The sequence below is a fragment of the Chiloscyllium punctatum genome, chromosome 20 (assembly GCF_047496795.1).
Source record: "Chiloscyllium punctatum isolate Juve2018m chromosome 20, sChiPun1.3, whole genome shotgun sequence".
Lineage (NCBI taxonomy): Eukaryota > Metazoa > Chordata > Chondrichthyes > Orectolobiformes > Hemiscylliidae > Chiloscyllium > Chiloscyllium punctatum.
In genome coordinates this window covers 10,251,720-10,268,151 of record NC_092758.1, presented here as the reverse complement: position 1 = coordinate 10,268,151, position 16,432 = coordinate 10,251,720, and the positions used below count along the sequence as shown (strand labels likewise).

The window sequence follows — 16,432 nt, the reverse complement described above, 5'->3', positions numbered from 1 at the left end:
TTGTATATAAATCCCAGAGCTCTTTTTTAAAGTCACATTCTCAAGTGAATTTTAACAATGGGTGCCGTATCAGCTCAGATAATGCATTGAAGGTGTGAGGTTAAAGTCTGTCTATGCCCCAATGTTCAAACTGATTCTATTTCTAAAAAAAAAGGGATTTACAGAATCTTACATGGATTCATGCAGTTTTTGAGCAAAATAAAATGAAATTCTGCACGTACAAATCCACCCCACAAACCTATATGGCACCTATCAGTAATGCAGTGTTAACAGTGAACCATAGAGATAGATTAACTAGATATCAAGGTTAGACACTACAACAGGAGATGGTATAGTGGGAGAGTTGACGCAGGTAGAGACTGAGGGGTTTGTGAAGGGACTGTGATCGATAGGGAAAGGGAGGAGACAGACACATCAACTGGTTTTTGTTTAGCACCTTCAACAGAGTAAAACATTCTGAAGAGCTTCATGGGTCTTTAGAAATCAAATTAAGTCACAGAAGGAGATATTAGAAGAGATAATGAACAGCTTGTTAGTTTGGGTTTCCTGATAAAAGCGGGGGGAGCGGATTAAGGAAATACTTTCAGAGTTTATGGCATTGGTAACGAAAGGTACGTCCACCAATAGTGGGCTGAGGAAAATCAGGGATGTTGAAGAGGCTATGTAAAGGAAGGCAGAGATCGCAGAAGGTCTAGGGACAGGGAGGGACAGGCTGAGAATTTTACCATCAAGACATAACTTGACCAGCAGTCACCATGCCTCAGTGAGCAGAGGGGAACATGGGAATGGGATTGATGGGGTAAAGACCCAGGCAACAGAGGTTTGAGGAAGTGGGAGATAAGGACTGTGCTGGAATATTCGAGACTGGAGATTGGCAATATCAGGGTTTCAGTGGATAACAGAAATAGGGACAGGGACAGCTAATTTTACAGAGGTGAAAAACAGACAGTTAATGATGTCCCCAACAGAGAGGGACAGAGAGAGAGATAAAGAGAGAGAGAGAGAGAGAGAGACAGGTACAGGAGGAGAGAGAGAGAGAGAGAGAGAGAGAGGGACAGGAGGAGAGAGAGAGAGAGAGAGAGGGTCAGAGCAGGACGGGGGAGAGAGAGTGTGTGACAGGCTCAGAGAGGGACAGGGAGACAGAGAGAGAGACAGAGAGAGGGAGACAGAGAGAGTGTGTGACAGGCTTAGAGAGGGACAGGGAGACAGAGAGAGAGAGAGAGAGAGAGAGAGAGAGAGTGACAGAGAGAGAGAGAGTGACAGAGAGAGGGAGAGAGTGTAACAGAGAGAGCGAGAGAGTGTGACAGGTTCAGAGAGGGACAGGGAGACAGGGAGAGACGGACAGGGAGACAGAGAGAGTGACAGAGAGAGAGAGAGAGAGAGAGAGAGAGAGAGTGACAGGGACACAGAGGAACGGGGGAAAGAGAGAGAGAGAGAGACAGAAACAGGGACAGATTGGATCGGGGACAGGGAGAGAGAGAAAGACAGAAAGTGAGACAGGGACAGAGAGTGAGGGACAGGGTCTGGGGGTTGGGGGCGGACAGAGACAGACAGTGGGACAGAGACACAGAAAGAGACAGGGACAGGGAGAGGGGGAAATAGGAACAGAGAGGTAGGGACAGGGAGATGGAAAGGGAGGGGGCAAGGACAGAGACAGAGAGAGGGGCAGAGTGGAAGAGATGAGAACAGGGGAGGCAGACAGAAGGATCGAAGCAGAGAGAGGCAGCTGTATGAGAAGAAAAGGCACCAGGTGAACAGGCCTGGGAGCTAGAATGAGACCGATTATGAACAGGCTGATAAACAAAGGCAGACTGCAAGGTAATGCTGACAGACTGATACAGAGTCAGATTGAGAGTGAAGTTCCGGGGGAAGGAGTGTCACAGAATCACAGAAACGTTACGGTGCAGGAGGAGGCCATTCTGCCTATTGTGCCTGGAATAGCTCCTTAAACAGCATCATTACCCAATACCAGCCTCCTGCTTTCTCCTCATGTCCCGGCATACCATGTCTATCCAAATAACCATCCGGTACTCTCTACAATGTCTCCATTGAACCTGCCTCCACATTTCTGGGTCGTACATTCCAGACCCTAATGACTTGTTGGGTGAAAAAGTGTTTTTCTCACATTACCCTCGTTTCACCACCATCACTGTCCATCTCTGCCCTGCACATCCTTACTCCTTTTAAAAAGGGCAACAGCTTCTCCCTACCTGCTGGCAGCACGGTGGCTCAGTGGTTAGCACTGCTGCCCCACAGTGCCAGTGACCCAGGTTTGATTGCGGCCTCGGGTGGCTGGCTGTGTGGAGTTTGCGCATCCTCCCTGTGTCTGTAAGGGTTTCCTCCGACAGTCCAAAGATGTGCAGGTCAGGTGAATTGGCCATGCTGTCCTGTGTAGGTTAGGTGTGTCAGTCAGGGGAAATGAAGGGGAATGGGTCTGGGTGGGATACTCCTTGGAGGGTCGGGTTGGGCTGAAGGGCCTGTTTCCACACTGTAGGGATTCTATGACCGTGTCCATCCCCGCTCATGATTTTGAAAACCTCTATCAAATCTCCTCAACATTCACCTTCTTCACTCCAGGGATGACCTGTTCCAACTTCCTCAATCTATCCTCGAACTGATGTCTCTAATTCCTGGAAATATTATTGGAAATCACTTCTGCACTTTCTCCAGCCTGTCCACATCTTTCTTGTATTGTGACGACCACAACTGCACACAATACTCTAGCTGGGGTCTAGCCAGTGTCCTAAACAAGTTCAACATCACCTCCTTGCTCTTGTACACTATGGCCTTTTTGAGAAAAGCCTTTAGGAGTAGGCCTGAGGGGCTAGATAGCCTACTCCCGCTCCTTCTTATGTTCAGGAGTCTTCACGACATGGTTACAAGGAATCTCCAATGAACTGCCACTAAAACGTAAGGTCATAGAATCCCTACAGTGTGGAAGCAGGCCATTCAGCCCATCGAGTCCACACCGACCATCCAAAGAGCATCCCATCTAGACCCACACCCTATCCCTGTAACCCTACCTTTCCCATGGCTAACCGACCTAGCCTGCACATCCCTGGACATTATGGACCATTTGGCACGGCCAGTCCATCCAACCATCAACAGTACAGGAACAGGCCCTTTGGTCCATCATGTCTGGGTACAGATGTGGTCTCCACTTTGGTGAAAGGCTATACAAATACTGAAGGTTGGTATGGCAAAGGTTCACCAGACTGAGATGAAGGAGAGGGTGCCCAGGAATGAGAGGGTGAGAAAACTGGACCAAATTCACTGGATTTTAGTAGGAGAGCATGTGACCTCTATCACTAGACTATTAATCCAGAGAGCCATGTGATTTTTCGGGGACCCAGGTTCGAAATCCACAATGGCAGAAGGTGAAATTTGTCTTCAATTAAAAATAAAAATGGAATTAAGTGTCAAATGATTGTGAAAGTCCACCTGGCTTACTAATGTCCTTTGCCTCGTACACGTGACTCCAGACCCACAGCAATGGGGTTGACTCCTGACTGCCATTGAGGCAATTAGGGAGGGGCATTAAATACTGGCCACTGACGATGAGATCCAATGAGATCCAATGAATTCAACAAAAAGATTGTGAAGGTGTTAGACACAGAGATCGTTTCAGCTAGTCTCGAACATTATGGCATAATCTCAGGAGGAGAGGTCCAACATTCAGGACTGAGATGAGAAGAAATTTCTTCTTCACTGAGAGTGGTGAAGCTTTGGAAGTCTCGACCCCAAAAGGTTGTGGATTGGTCCATTGTTGGAAATATTCAAGGCTGGGACAGACAGAACTGTGGTCTCTCAGGGCATCATGGGATGGGGGTGAGGCAAAAACAGCTAAATCCCAAGATTGGTGCGATCATATGGAATGGGGGGAACAGAATCGATGGGCTGAATGGTCCATTCCTGATCCTACTTCCTGAGTTCTCAGCAGGGGGATGACAACCTGAGGTGTAGTTCCAGTGCACAGGAGGATGTGAGTAGGGAGGACGTGGACAGGATTTCATAGTCACAAGAGTGCGCTGGCAGACATCAAGCAGGTTTGAAGAGTGTCTGCTTCAACGCCAGGAGTATCCGGAATAAGGAAGGTGAACTTGCAGCATGGATAGGTACCTGGGACTTCGATGTTTTGGCCATTTCGGAGACATGGATAGAGCAGGGTGAGGAACGAATGTTGCAGGTTCCAGGATTTAGATCTTTCATTAAGCACAGGAAAGGTGGTAAAAGAGGGGGTGGTGTGACCTTGTTAGTCAAGGACAGGTGGCTGAAAGAACTTTTGATGAAGACTTGTCTACTGAGGTGGTATGGGTTGAGGTTAGAAACAGGAGAGAAGAGGTCACACTGCTGGGAGTTTTTTATAGGCCTCTGCAAAGTTTCAGGGGTGTGGAGGAGAGGATTGGCAAATCGGTTTTGGGCAGGTGTGAAAGGAACAGGGTGGTCATTATGGGGGACTTTAACTTCCCCAACATTGACTGAAAATGCTATAACTCTAGTACATCAGACGGATCAGTTTTTGTCCAATGTGTACAGGAGGGTTTCCTGACACAGTATGTCAAAGGGCCAACAAGAGGGGAGGCCACACTGGATCTGATGCTTGGTAATGAACCAGGCCAGGTGTCTGATTTAGTTGTAGGTGAGCACTTTGGAGAGAGTGACCATAATTCAGTTACATTTAGTTTTGCAATGGAAAGGAATAGGTATGTGCCACAGGGCAAGAGTTATCAATGGGGCAAGGGCAACTATAATGTGATTAGGCAAGAATTAGGAGGCATAGAATGGGGCAGCAAAACAGAGTGGATGCAGACAATGGAAATTTGGAACTGTTGAAGGAACAGGTTTTGCATGTCCTTGATAGGTACGTCCCTGTCAGGCAGGGAGGAAGTGATAAGGTAAGGGAACCGTGGTTCACTACAGAAATTGCATCTCTTGTTAAGCGGAAGAAGGAGACTTACGTGATGTTGAGACGAGATGGTTCAAATGAGACGATGGAGAGTTACAGATCAGCTAGGAAGGATTTAAAGAGAGAGTTAAGAAGAGCAAAGAGAGGACACGAGCAGTCTTTGGCAAGCAGAATGAAGGACAACCCTAAAGCTTTCTACAGGTATGTGAGGAATAAAAGGATGATTAGGTTAGGAATAAGGCCAAAGACTGAAGTGGGAAGTTATGTGTGGACCCTGTGGAGATCGGAGCCGTGCGAAACAAATATTTCTCATCGGTTTTCACTTAGGAAAAGGAGAACATTGTAGAGAAGAAGAATGAGGTACGAGATATTAGACTAGAAACGATCGATGTTAGTTACGAACTGGTGTTATCAATTCTAGAAGGAGTGAAAGTAGACAAGTCCCCTGGGCTGGATGGGATTTATCCGAGGATTCTCTGGGAAGCTAGGAAGAAGGTGTTGGGTTAGTACCAGAGGACTGGAGGATTGCAAATGTTGTGCCCCTGTTCAAGAAGGGCAGTAGAGATGACTCAGGTAATTATAGACCAGTGAGCCTTACGTGTCTTGTAGGAAAAGTTTTTGGAAAGGATTATAAGAGAAAGGATTTATAATTGTCTAGCAAGCAACAATTTGATTGCAGATAGTCAACATGGTTTCATCAAGGGCAGGTTGTGTCTCACAAACCTCATTGAATTTTTTGAGAAGGTGACCAACCATGTAGATGAGGGTAGGGCAGTTGATGTGGTATACATGGACTTCAGTAAAGCCTTTGATAAGGTTCCACATGGTAAGTTGTTGGAGAAAATGCAGAGGCATGGGACTGAGGGTGGTTTAGCAGTTTGGATTAGAAACTGGCTTTCTGAAAGAAGGCAGCAAGTAGTGGTTGATAGAAAATATTCAGCCTGGAGTCTGGTTATAGTGGTGCGCCAGAAGGATCTGTTTTGGGACGACTGCTGTTTGTCATTTTTATAAATGACTTGGATGCAGGCATAGGTGGATGGATTAGTAAATTTGCAGATGATACTAAAGTCGGTGGAGTAGTGGGCAGTTTGGAAGAATGTTTCAGGTTGCAGGGGGACTAGGATAAACTGCAGAATTGGGCTGAGAGGTGGCAAATGGAGTTCAATGCAGCTAACTGTGAGATGATACACTTTGGGAAGAATAACAGGAAGGCAGAGTACTGGGTCAATGGAAAGATTCTTGGTAGTGTGGATGTGCAGAGGGATCTTGGAGTCCATGTACATAGATCCCTGAAAGTTGCCACCCAGGTTGATAGTGCTGTTAAGGCGGCATACGGTGTGTTAGGTTTTATTGGGAGAGGGATTGAGTTCTGCTGCAACTGTACAAAACACTGGTGCGGCCGTGCTTGGAATATTGTGTACAGTTCTGGTCGCCCCATTACAGGAAGGATGTGGAAGCATTGGAAAAGGTGCAGAGGAGATTTACCAGGATATTGCCTGGTCTGGAGGGAAGGTCTTATGAGGAAAGGCTGAGAGACTTGTGTCTGTTCTCATTGGACAGAAGAAGGCTAAGAGGGGATTTGATAGAGACATACAAGATGATCAGAGGATTACATAAGGTAGACAGTGGAAGTCTTTTTCCTAGGATGATGATGTCAGCTTGTATGAGGGGGCATTACAAATTGAGGGGTGATAGATTTAAGCTTAAAAATGTGTTGCTGGAAAAGCGCAGCAGGTCAAGCAGCAGCAAAGGAACAGGAGAATCGACGTTCAGGCTTCTTCAGGCTTATGCCCAAAACGTCGATTCTCCTGCTCCTTTGATGCTGCCTGACCTTCTGTGCTTTTCCAGCAACACATTTTTAAGCTCTGATCGCCAGCATCTGCAGTCCTCACTTTCTCCTGGGTGATAGATTTAAGACAGATGTCAGAGGCAGGTTCTTTACTCAGAGAGTGGTAAGGATGTGGAATGCCCTGCCTGCCGATGTGGTTAACTCAGCCACATTAGGGAGATTTAAACAGTCCTTGGATAAACACATGAATGATTTTGGGATAGTGTAGTGGGATGGGCTTAGATTGAGGGCACAACATTGAGGGCCGAAGGGCCTGTTCTGCGCTGTATTGTTCTGTGCTCTACTGGAACCCCACGACGGAAGGTTAGCACCTTCAAATTAAAGTTGGGCCGATCAGGAGTGAAATCAGGAAAATTTTCTCACACACAAAAGAAAACAGAGAAAATTCCAGAAACTCCTCTCCAGTAGGTTTCAAATGCTGGGCCTATTACAACTGTCTTGAGATTACTGATGGGTTCACTCTACTGAGGCCGATCAAGGAACTGAAGTGTAACCTGGCCATGATTCAAATGAACGGCAGGTCCAAATTCGAGGGACGGAATAGCATCTTCCTGTTGCCATGGAGATCTGGATGAAGCAACAAGTGAAGAATGCCCGAAATTCAGAGCACTCTGTTGGCGCTAATGTGCTGCAGCTGCCTGGTGTTATCATTGCAACCGCGAAATCCGTCATCATGTCCAATCGAAAACAGGGCCCCCACTTTATTCCCCTTTCACCTCCCCTCCCCTCCCCTCCCCCACATAGTGCTGCCCCCTGGGTACTCACTCACTCGCTGAGTACACAGCAGCTGCTGGCAATAACCAGCTCAGCTATAAATAACAGCGTTTCTCACAGACTCTGTCTCACTGTGATCTCTGCATTCTCATATATGGTTACAGCCAGCAGAATCGAAATATCAGGTCGTGTCAGAGCAAGCCAGGTGCACGTGGCTGAGATGGACTCAAGTTCACTACGTCACCCACGCTCACACCCCCCTTAAGTATTCCACAGAGACAGTGTGGGGGCAATATTTAATAATGAAAACCATGAGGCAGTTTAAACAGTTAGTTACACAGGGAGGGAAAGTGTGAGGGAGAAATATTGTCCATGGCATGAAACAACTCGCCCACTCTTCCACAAGATGGGATTTCCCCTTAGGGGGAAATCAGTCTTGGTTTAATACCTCATCTGAAAGATAGCACCTCCGACAGTGCGGCACTCCCTCAGCACTGACCCTCCGACAGCGCGGCACTCCCTCAGCACTGACCCTCCGACAGCGCGGCACTCCCTCAGCACTGACCCTCCGACAGCGCGGCACTCCCTCAGCACTGACCCTCCGACAGCGCGGCACTCCCTCAGCACTGACCCTCCGACAGCGCGGCACTCCCTCAGCACTGACCCTCCGACAGCGCGGCACTCCCTCAGCACTGACCCTCCGACAGCGCGGCACTCCCTCAGCACTGACCCTCCGACAGCGCGGCACTCCCTCAGCACTGACCCTCCGACAGTGCGGCACTGAACCTCCGACAGTGCGGCACTCCCTCAGTACTGACCCCCCGACAGCGCGGCACTCCCTCAGCACTGACCCCCCGACAGCGCGGCACTCCCTCAGCACTGACCCTCCGACAGTGCGGCACTGAACCTCCGACAGTGCGGCACTCCCTCAGTACTGACCCTCTGACAGTAAAGTGCCCCCTCAGCACTGAATTCTCAGTGCCTGACTGGAGGCCGTGCCCAGTCTCTGGCCTGAATTGCCTGAACTCGTGACTTTGTGTTTAGTGACCATGTCCCCCATTGAGCTGATGTGAGGCTTTTTGTACAGTAGGAAAGATGAACAAGACAGGCTGTGTTGCATTCATACAGTTCAGTCGTCATGGTGGGTGTGGAATTCCCCTATCTGTTAACCCACGCTTGAAATTCAGGTCACCCTGAAACCCATATTCATTCAAATTCCTATTAAGTATTCCCCGTGTCACTGGACACCTCACTCAACTGTCCCGCAGCTGCAACTCCAAGTGTACCACATTATCCTGTTCAGAGTGCAATGTTTTCAAAAATTTGAAGGGTTTTTTTCTTCAAAGGTATGAAAACTAACCTTCACGTGGAGGTGGACAAGAGAATAATGACCACCCATGAGTCGTTGGCCTAAAGGGCTCAGACTATTGGCTGATGTGAGGTGAGCTACCTGCCTGATATCTCCAACCCAGCGTTGAGGAGGGCTCTCATCAGGCAGTGCCCAGGAGGAGATCGGCTATCTCCAATGGGAGAGCGCGGAAAGAATTCCAGGGGAGAATTCCCTAACAGCTCAGTGGAAGGGCAGGAAGCTACCCCAAAAGCTTCATGAAAGCAATCCAGTGCCCTCACCGAACCTGTTATCAATTCCTTGTTTCATTAACTTATCTAAACTGCCACTTCTTAACAAAATCAAACTATCAAACAATTACAGCCAGACCATGCTGGCTGAGCCAATGACACCCAGGTGCCATGAGTGAATATAAATGCATTTCAGATCCAATTGCTGTTATAGCAGAGCGGCTCAAAAGATCACAGACAGTGGGAGGGGAATTACCAACCACACGGTACAATCACACTGAGCTAAGACCAACAGCTACAATAAATTCTCTTTGTTTGCCCAGAGTAGTGATTGGAATTGCAACTCACAAAATTCCGAGGATTTTAGCAAGCTCAGTGAAATTCTCCTCCCCCATCCGTGGGCCTTGAGATGTATTCCTGAAGTGGCTGTCATTATCCCTGTACAGGACTGACTCCAACAATTGAAAGAACTCACATTTCTATAGAGTCTTTCACAACCTCAAGATCTACTGAGACGTTGTGCAGCCCATGAATTATATCTTGAATTGTAGCCCCTGTTGTAAACACAACAACCAATGTGCGCAGAGCAAGCTTGGCAATACAATGTAAATTGACTGGCTAACCTGCCTTTCCATAGGACTCTTTGAGACGGACATTACCCTCTGCCATGGGTTCAAGGCTCACTCCAGAGATCTGGGCTCCTAACCCAGGGGAAAAGTCCCAGCACAGTACAGAGTGAGTGCAGCACAGTCAGAGGTGCTGCCTTTCAACTGAGACATGATTGGAGAGGTAAAAATAAACAAGGAAATAGAGTCATCGAGATGTACAGCACGGAAACAGGCCCTTCAGTCCAACTCTTCAGTGCCATCCCCATCCAGATATCTTAAATTAATCTCATCCCATTTGCTAGCACTTGCCCATGGCCCTCCAAACCCTTCCTATTCATGTACCCATCCAGATACCTTTAAAAATTGTACCAACTCCTCTAGCAGCTCATTCTCTACATGTACCAGCCTCTTCATAAAAACGTTGCCTCCCCCAGGCCCCTTTTAAATCTTCCCTCTCTCGCCTTAAACCTATGCCCTCTAGTTTTGGACTCTAGAGAAAAAAAGACCTTGTCTATTCACCCTATCCATGCCCCTCATGATTTTATAAACCTCTATAAGGTCTTCCCTCAACCTCTGATGCTCCAGGGAAAACAGCCCCAGCATGTTCAGCCTCTCCCTATAGTTTAAACTTTTCAATCCCAAAACATCCTTAGAAATCTTTTCTAAGCCCTTTCAAGTTTCACAACATCATTCCTTTAGCAGGGAGACCAGAACTGCACGCAATATTCCAAAAGTGGCTGAACCAATGTCCTGTGCAGCTGCAACATGACCTCCCAGCTCCTCTGCACTGACCAATGAAGGCAAGCATAGCAAACACCTTCTTCACCACCCTATCTACCTGCGACTCCACTTTCAAGGAACTATGCATCTGCCCCCCCCCCCTCCCCCCCACCCTGCTAGGTCCCTTTATTCGGTAACAGTCCCCAGGGCCCTACCATTAACTGCCCTGGTTTGCCGTTCCAAAATGTAATATCTCAGATTTATCTAAATTAAACTCCATCTGCCACTCCTCGGCCCATTGGCCCATCGGCCCATCTGATAAAGGTCCCATTGTACTCTGAGACAATCTTCTTCACTGTCCACTGCCCCGCCAATATTGGAGTCATCTGTAATCGTACTAACCAGGCCTCCAATATTCACATCCAAATCATGGATATGACACAAGGTAAGTGCTCATTTCCTAGCATCAGCCATCGCCACTGCAGCAAAGGAAGGTCAGCTCCGGTGGCTGGATGCTGGTTTGTAATGATTCGATTCCTATACTAGCTGAAGTTACAACGATGCTCCTGCCTTTTTTTTTCAGATTAAAAAGGTACAGAGAGCTTTACTCTGTTCCTAACCCTGTCTGGGAGTGTTTGATGGGAACAGTGTCAAGGGAGAAAGTAAGGATTGCAGATGCTGGAGGTCAGAGTCAAAAAGTGTGGTGCTGGAAAAGCACAGCAGGTCAGGCAGCATCCGAGGAGCAGGAGAGTCGACATTTCGAGCATAAGTTGTTCATCAGAAAGTGCCTATGCTCAAAACATCAATTCTCCTGCTCCTCGGATACTGCCTGACCGGCTGTGCTTTTCCAGCACCACACTTTTTGACTGTGTCAAGGGAGCTTTACTTTCGTTTTAAATGTGTAGAGAAAGCTTTACCTCCAATTTAAATGACCAGAAGTTGCATGAATTTACATACAGGACTCCATTGTTTGCGCAAGGAAGGAATAATCCATCCCTGTATGTTTCTCACTGACTGCTGGTAACTGGAATCTGCCAATCCTGCTGCATGGCAACGCCCTGACCAATCAGATCCATCCTACCTGGGCTGAGACTTTGCAATTAAGATTGACAGTTAACAGTTTCTGCTGTATCACCATGCCAACCATGGTCCAACCAATCAGAAGCCAACACTCATGCTGTAGAAAATTGGTGTTCCCTTTCTCAGTTTGTTTTCTTGCTTCTGAGTCCTGAGGTGGCCAAGATAAGGAGCTTAGACTTCATATCTCTGGTCCGAGTTCTGCATGACCTGAGCATTTATTTGCATATCCAGTTCTACTGAAAACATTAACTCTATTTCCCTCCACAGATGCTGCCTGATCTGCTGGGTAATTCACCGTTTTGTTTCTTAGTTAAAGCACAACTTTTTTTTTTAATCCTCCTAATTTATTCAAATTTGTTTCAGCTTGCCAAATCGTAAAATCCCTACAGCGCAGAAAGAGGCCATTCGGCCCACCGAGTCTGCAATGACCCTCCGCAGTCCAGCCAAACTCACTCCCTACCCTATCCCTGTAACCCTGCATTTCCCATTGCTAATCCACCGTATCAATCACTTGGATATGAATATAGGAGATATAGTTAGTAAGTTTGCAGGTGATACCAAAATAGGTGGTGGTCTTGGACAGCGAAGAAGGTTAATTCAGATTACAATGGAACCTTGAACAGATTGGCCAATGAGGGTCAGATGGAGTTTAATTTAATAAATGTACATCGGTAGACACTATGGAGCAATTTAGCATGGTCAATCCATCCTAAGCTACACACCTTTGGACTGTGGGAGGAAACCGGAGCATCCGGAGGAAACCCAAGCAGACACGGGGAGAAGGTGCAAACTCCACACAGACAGTCGCCCAAGGGTGGAATTGAACCCAGGTCCCTGGCTCTGTGAGGGAGCTATGCTGACCACTGTAACCACTGACGATGTATTAGCTCGGACCGAATGAGCAATATACATTGAATTTATTTGGTTCAGATTGTTCTGTCATCTTCAGAACTTGAGAGCCCAGCACACTCTCGGAGAAAGTGAGGACTGCAGATGCTGGAGGGTCGGAGTCAATAAAGAGTGGCGCTGGAAAAGCACAGCAGGTCAGGCAGCACCTGAGGAGCAGGAGAATCGATGTTTTGGATAGGACACACTATTACAGCAGAGAGAGAGGCCATTCAGCCCATAATGTCTGTGCTAGGCGAATAACTAGCTGCCTTTTCTAAGCCCACATTCCTGTATCCGGTCAGTAGTTGGGTGGGTTTCAGCAGTTTGGCTGCAGATACCAGTCCCTTCCCGTTGTGTTTAGGCATTTACCCAAAATCACCCCCAAACTGGGAAGGGAATTCCAGGCACCCACCAGGTGAAAATGTTTTCCCTCGTGTCCCCTAATATACTTCTACCTGCCCATCCTACATCTGTCTACGAACATTCCCGACATTCACAGTGTAACCCATCCTCCATGGAGGCTAAAGCAATGCAACTCCCCTCCTCCAAAGATGTGTTTTTTTTTAAAGAGTGTAATCCAGTCAGTGTATCTCATTGTCTCCTGACCACTGCGGAAATACCTTCATTTTAATTAAGGCTGGGCTTGAGTACTGCAATACAACAAGCCTACGTTGGAAATCCCTGAAACCAGAACGCTATAATCCAGCACACGAACCGCAATGAATAATTCAACACCTCTCACTGCGCAAAAATATCAATTGCTAATCCCGTCAGTTTAATGACAGGCTACACATTAACTAAAACAGACTCTAAACTTTATTCCCTGAGATAACTGTGTTCCTGCTTTGTTTCCCCCAAGGTCAAATCTTAAACTCACTTCCAGAATCACAGTAAAACATGACAACTTAATACACACTCTAAGGCTGGTCACAGGCTAAAGCAGTCGAAAAGTGTGTTGCTGGAAAAGCACAGCCGGTCAGGCAGCATCTGAGGAGCAGGAGAGTCGACGTTTTGAGCAAGCGCTCTCATCAGTCTATGTGCACAGGGTAGAAACAGCAGGCAGTCAGGAGCTGAGAACATTCAAGCCACTCACGTACCAACCAACAGTGATCTCATTGTGTTATGACCATCTCCCAGCAAGTTCCTACCAATCATGTTTACTTGACATCAATCACATTGTCATTGAGGCAGAGTCTTGGGATTTCCACACACCAAGTCACCTCAGCTATCAAAGCAGGCAAAAGGCTGGGAACTTTACAGGGGAGGGGGAGGGTGTCAGCCGAGGCTACTTCAGATCTTTTCACTAGGCCCCAAGTCAGCACTGCAGGGGTACCTACACCATACCGACTGCTACAATTCAAGGCAACAGTGTGTGCTAAATACAGAGTAAAGCTCTCACTGCACTGTCCCCGTCAAACGCTCTCAGGACTGTATCTAACCTGATGTTGTCCCAGTCCTGAGAGTGTTTAACAGGGTCAGTGCAGAGGGAGCGTCATTTAAACGTCAATTCTCCTGTTCCTCGGATGCGGCCTGACCTGCTGTGCTTTTCCAGTGCTACCCTTTTCAAATCTAACCCAATGCTGTCCAGAGTAAAGCTCTTTCTACATTGTCCCCAATAAACACTCCCAAGACAGGGTCAGCACAGGGTTTGGTAAAGAGTAAAGCTCCCTCCACACTGTCCCCAATAAACACTCCCAGGACAGGGTCAGCAAAGGGTTAGATACAGAGTAAAGCTCCCTCCACACTGTCCCAATCAAACAATCCCAGGACAGGGACAGCAAAGGGTTAGATACAGAGTAATTATTCTGGGGCACACTGTCCCATCAAACACTCCCAGGACAGGGGCAGCATGGGGTTAGATACAGAGTAATTTCCCTCTTTATGCTGTCCCATCAAACAGCACAGGACAATATAGGGTTAGATAGAGAGTAAAGCTTCCTCCACACTGTCCCATCAAACACACCCTGGACAGGGACAGCGTGAGGGTTAGATACAGAGTAAAGCTCCCTCTACACAGTTTAACTCTGCAGTGACTACTGATATTTACCATCAAACTCTGATGATGATTTAATGAGATTCACAGCAATCTCCTACAATTTCCTCCGATCTTTAACACCTAACTACTTTTGCTATGTGAAATGAGCAAAACTGTTTAGTGTCAGTTGTTTCAATATTCAGCACTTCTTTGAGCAGAAGAACACGAGATACTGGACCTTAGATATACGGCTGATAGTTTTCACACAGCAAGGTCCCACAAACAACATGAGAATGATATGAAAAGATCTGTTTTAGTGACGTTGACAGAGGTAGAGCCAATTACCCAGGCCCACCAGAGAAAACACCCCCTCCCCCCCACCCCCGGCAATTTTCATTGATCCCTTAACAAAGAGCTCAGTGGTTAGCACTGCTGCCTCACAGCACCAGGGACCCAGGTTCAATTCCCATTTCGGGCGACTGTCTGTGTGGAGTTTGCACATTCTCCCTGTGTCTGCGTGGATTTCCTCTGGGTACTCTGGGTTTCCTCCCACAGTCCAAAGATGTGCAGGTCAGGGTGGATTGGCCACACTAAAATGCCCATAGTGTTCAGGGATGTGTAGGCTGGGTGCGTTAGTCAGGGGTTAAATGTAGGGGAATGAGTCTGGGTGGGTTACTCATCAGAGGGCCACTGTGGACTTGTTGAGCCAAAGGGCCTGTTTCTACACTGTAGGGATTTTATGATTCTATGATCACTGAAATAAAAATCAATTATCAGGTCTGTGGGATCTTCCTGTGTGCAAACTGGGTCTGGGTTTCCTCTGTCACGATAGTCACCACACTTCCAAAATAACTGGCTGCAGAATGATTCCTGGTGCTGTGAAAGGTGCTATGCAAATGTAGGAACTTGGTAATGGCTGGCGGGGGAAGGGAGGGGGGACACTGAACTCCCTTCTCCCTCAGCCTCCTTTGAATTGATTCGTGCGTGATGTGAGAAACATAGGAAATGCAGAAAACTGAGAAAAATAGGTGCAGGAGGCAGCCATTCGGCCCTTCGAGCCAGCTCCACCACTCAATAGGATCACGGCTGATCACTGAACTCAGTCCCCTGTTCCTGCTTTCTCCCCCCACACCCTTTGATTCTCACAACTCTCCACATTACCTTTCCTTTGGCAGACATGGCTTGCTGCTATCCAGAACCGACACTGAATCCAAGCAACCTGCAGAGGCAAAGAAGAGAGTCAGGAATTATTTATGGCTCTGATACAGGCCGAGGGACTCAGACTGATCCATTAGCTGTGAGCGATTCTCCACAGTCTATTGTGAGCCACATCATCAACTGGCATTGTGTATCATTTTGTGTATCATTGTGTATCATCTTTCTTGTAAATATGATCAGACACAGCAACTAATGCGTTGCACTTCCTTCAACATCTGGTGTGACCGCTCATTTGAAATGTTAATTTGACCCTGAAGTGATTACGATAATGAAATATACAACAAGCCCCAGGGAGCGGGGCAGGGTTTGAACAGTCAGACCGGTTTATTAGATTTTCGATTATCGTTCGGAACACTGCATTGAGAAGGCGCCTGGTTCTTGTTGTAGCATTGCACATTCTTGGGAGGGATGGCCCGTGCAGCGTCAAACCGCAGCAGTCGGCAGGAAATGCGGGAGGATAACTAAAGCAAACTGACGGACTGCAGACGCTGGAGAGCTGACACTGCAGGAGCTAAGCAGATGTGGCAGGGGGTGGGGGAACAGAGAAACGGAGTTAGAAAGCCATTCCGATAACGAGTCACCAGAATGGAGGCGTTAACTCTGCTCTCTCCCCACCCACCTCTGCATCAGACAGCGTCAACTCCAAGAACCAAGCTCCAGCTTTCTGTTGGTGCCAACTTTCTGAGGAGACATTAAGCCATGACTCTGTCTGTGTGGGTGGGTGAAGAATGACCCTATGGCACACTCCCAGGGCATGTGGGTGACCCTGACATCGCAGATAACACCTTGGTATCATCCAATGTCCAGAATAGATTATGAAATCAATGTCATATTGTAGACTCTTGTTCTGTGCAAGTTTGATTCGTTAGTCAAACTTGCACACAACAATCTTATTG

The 16,432-nt window shown here is 47.4% G+C and overlaps 1 protein-coding gene across 2 annotated transcripts in view; it reads right to left on the bottom strand.

The window, feature by feature from the left end:
* anxa6 (annexin A6) overlaps positions 1-16,432 on the bottom strand; it is a 105,994-nt gene that overhangs the window by 81,921 nt on the left and 7,641 nt on the right. For both annotated transcript variants that reach the window (XM_072590293.1, XM_072590295.1), the window contains exon 2: positions 15,480-15,537. In XM_072590293.1, the coding sequence (XP_072446394.1) occupies positions 15,480-15,497 (18 nt within the window). In that variant the 5' untranslated portion in view covers positions 15,498-15,537. The remainder of the gene's footprint in view (positions 1-15,479; positions 15,538-16,432) is intronic.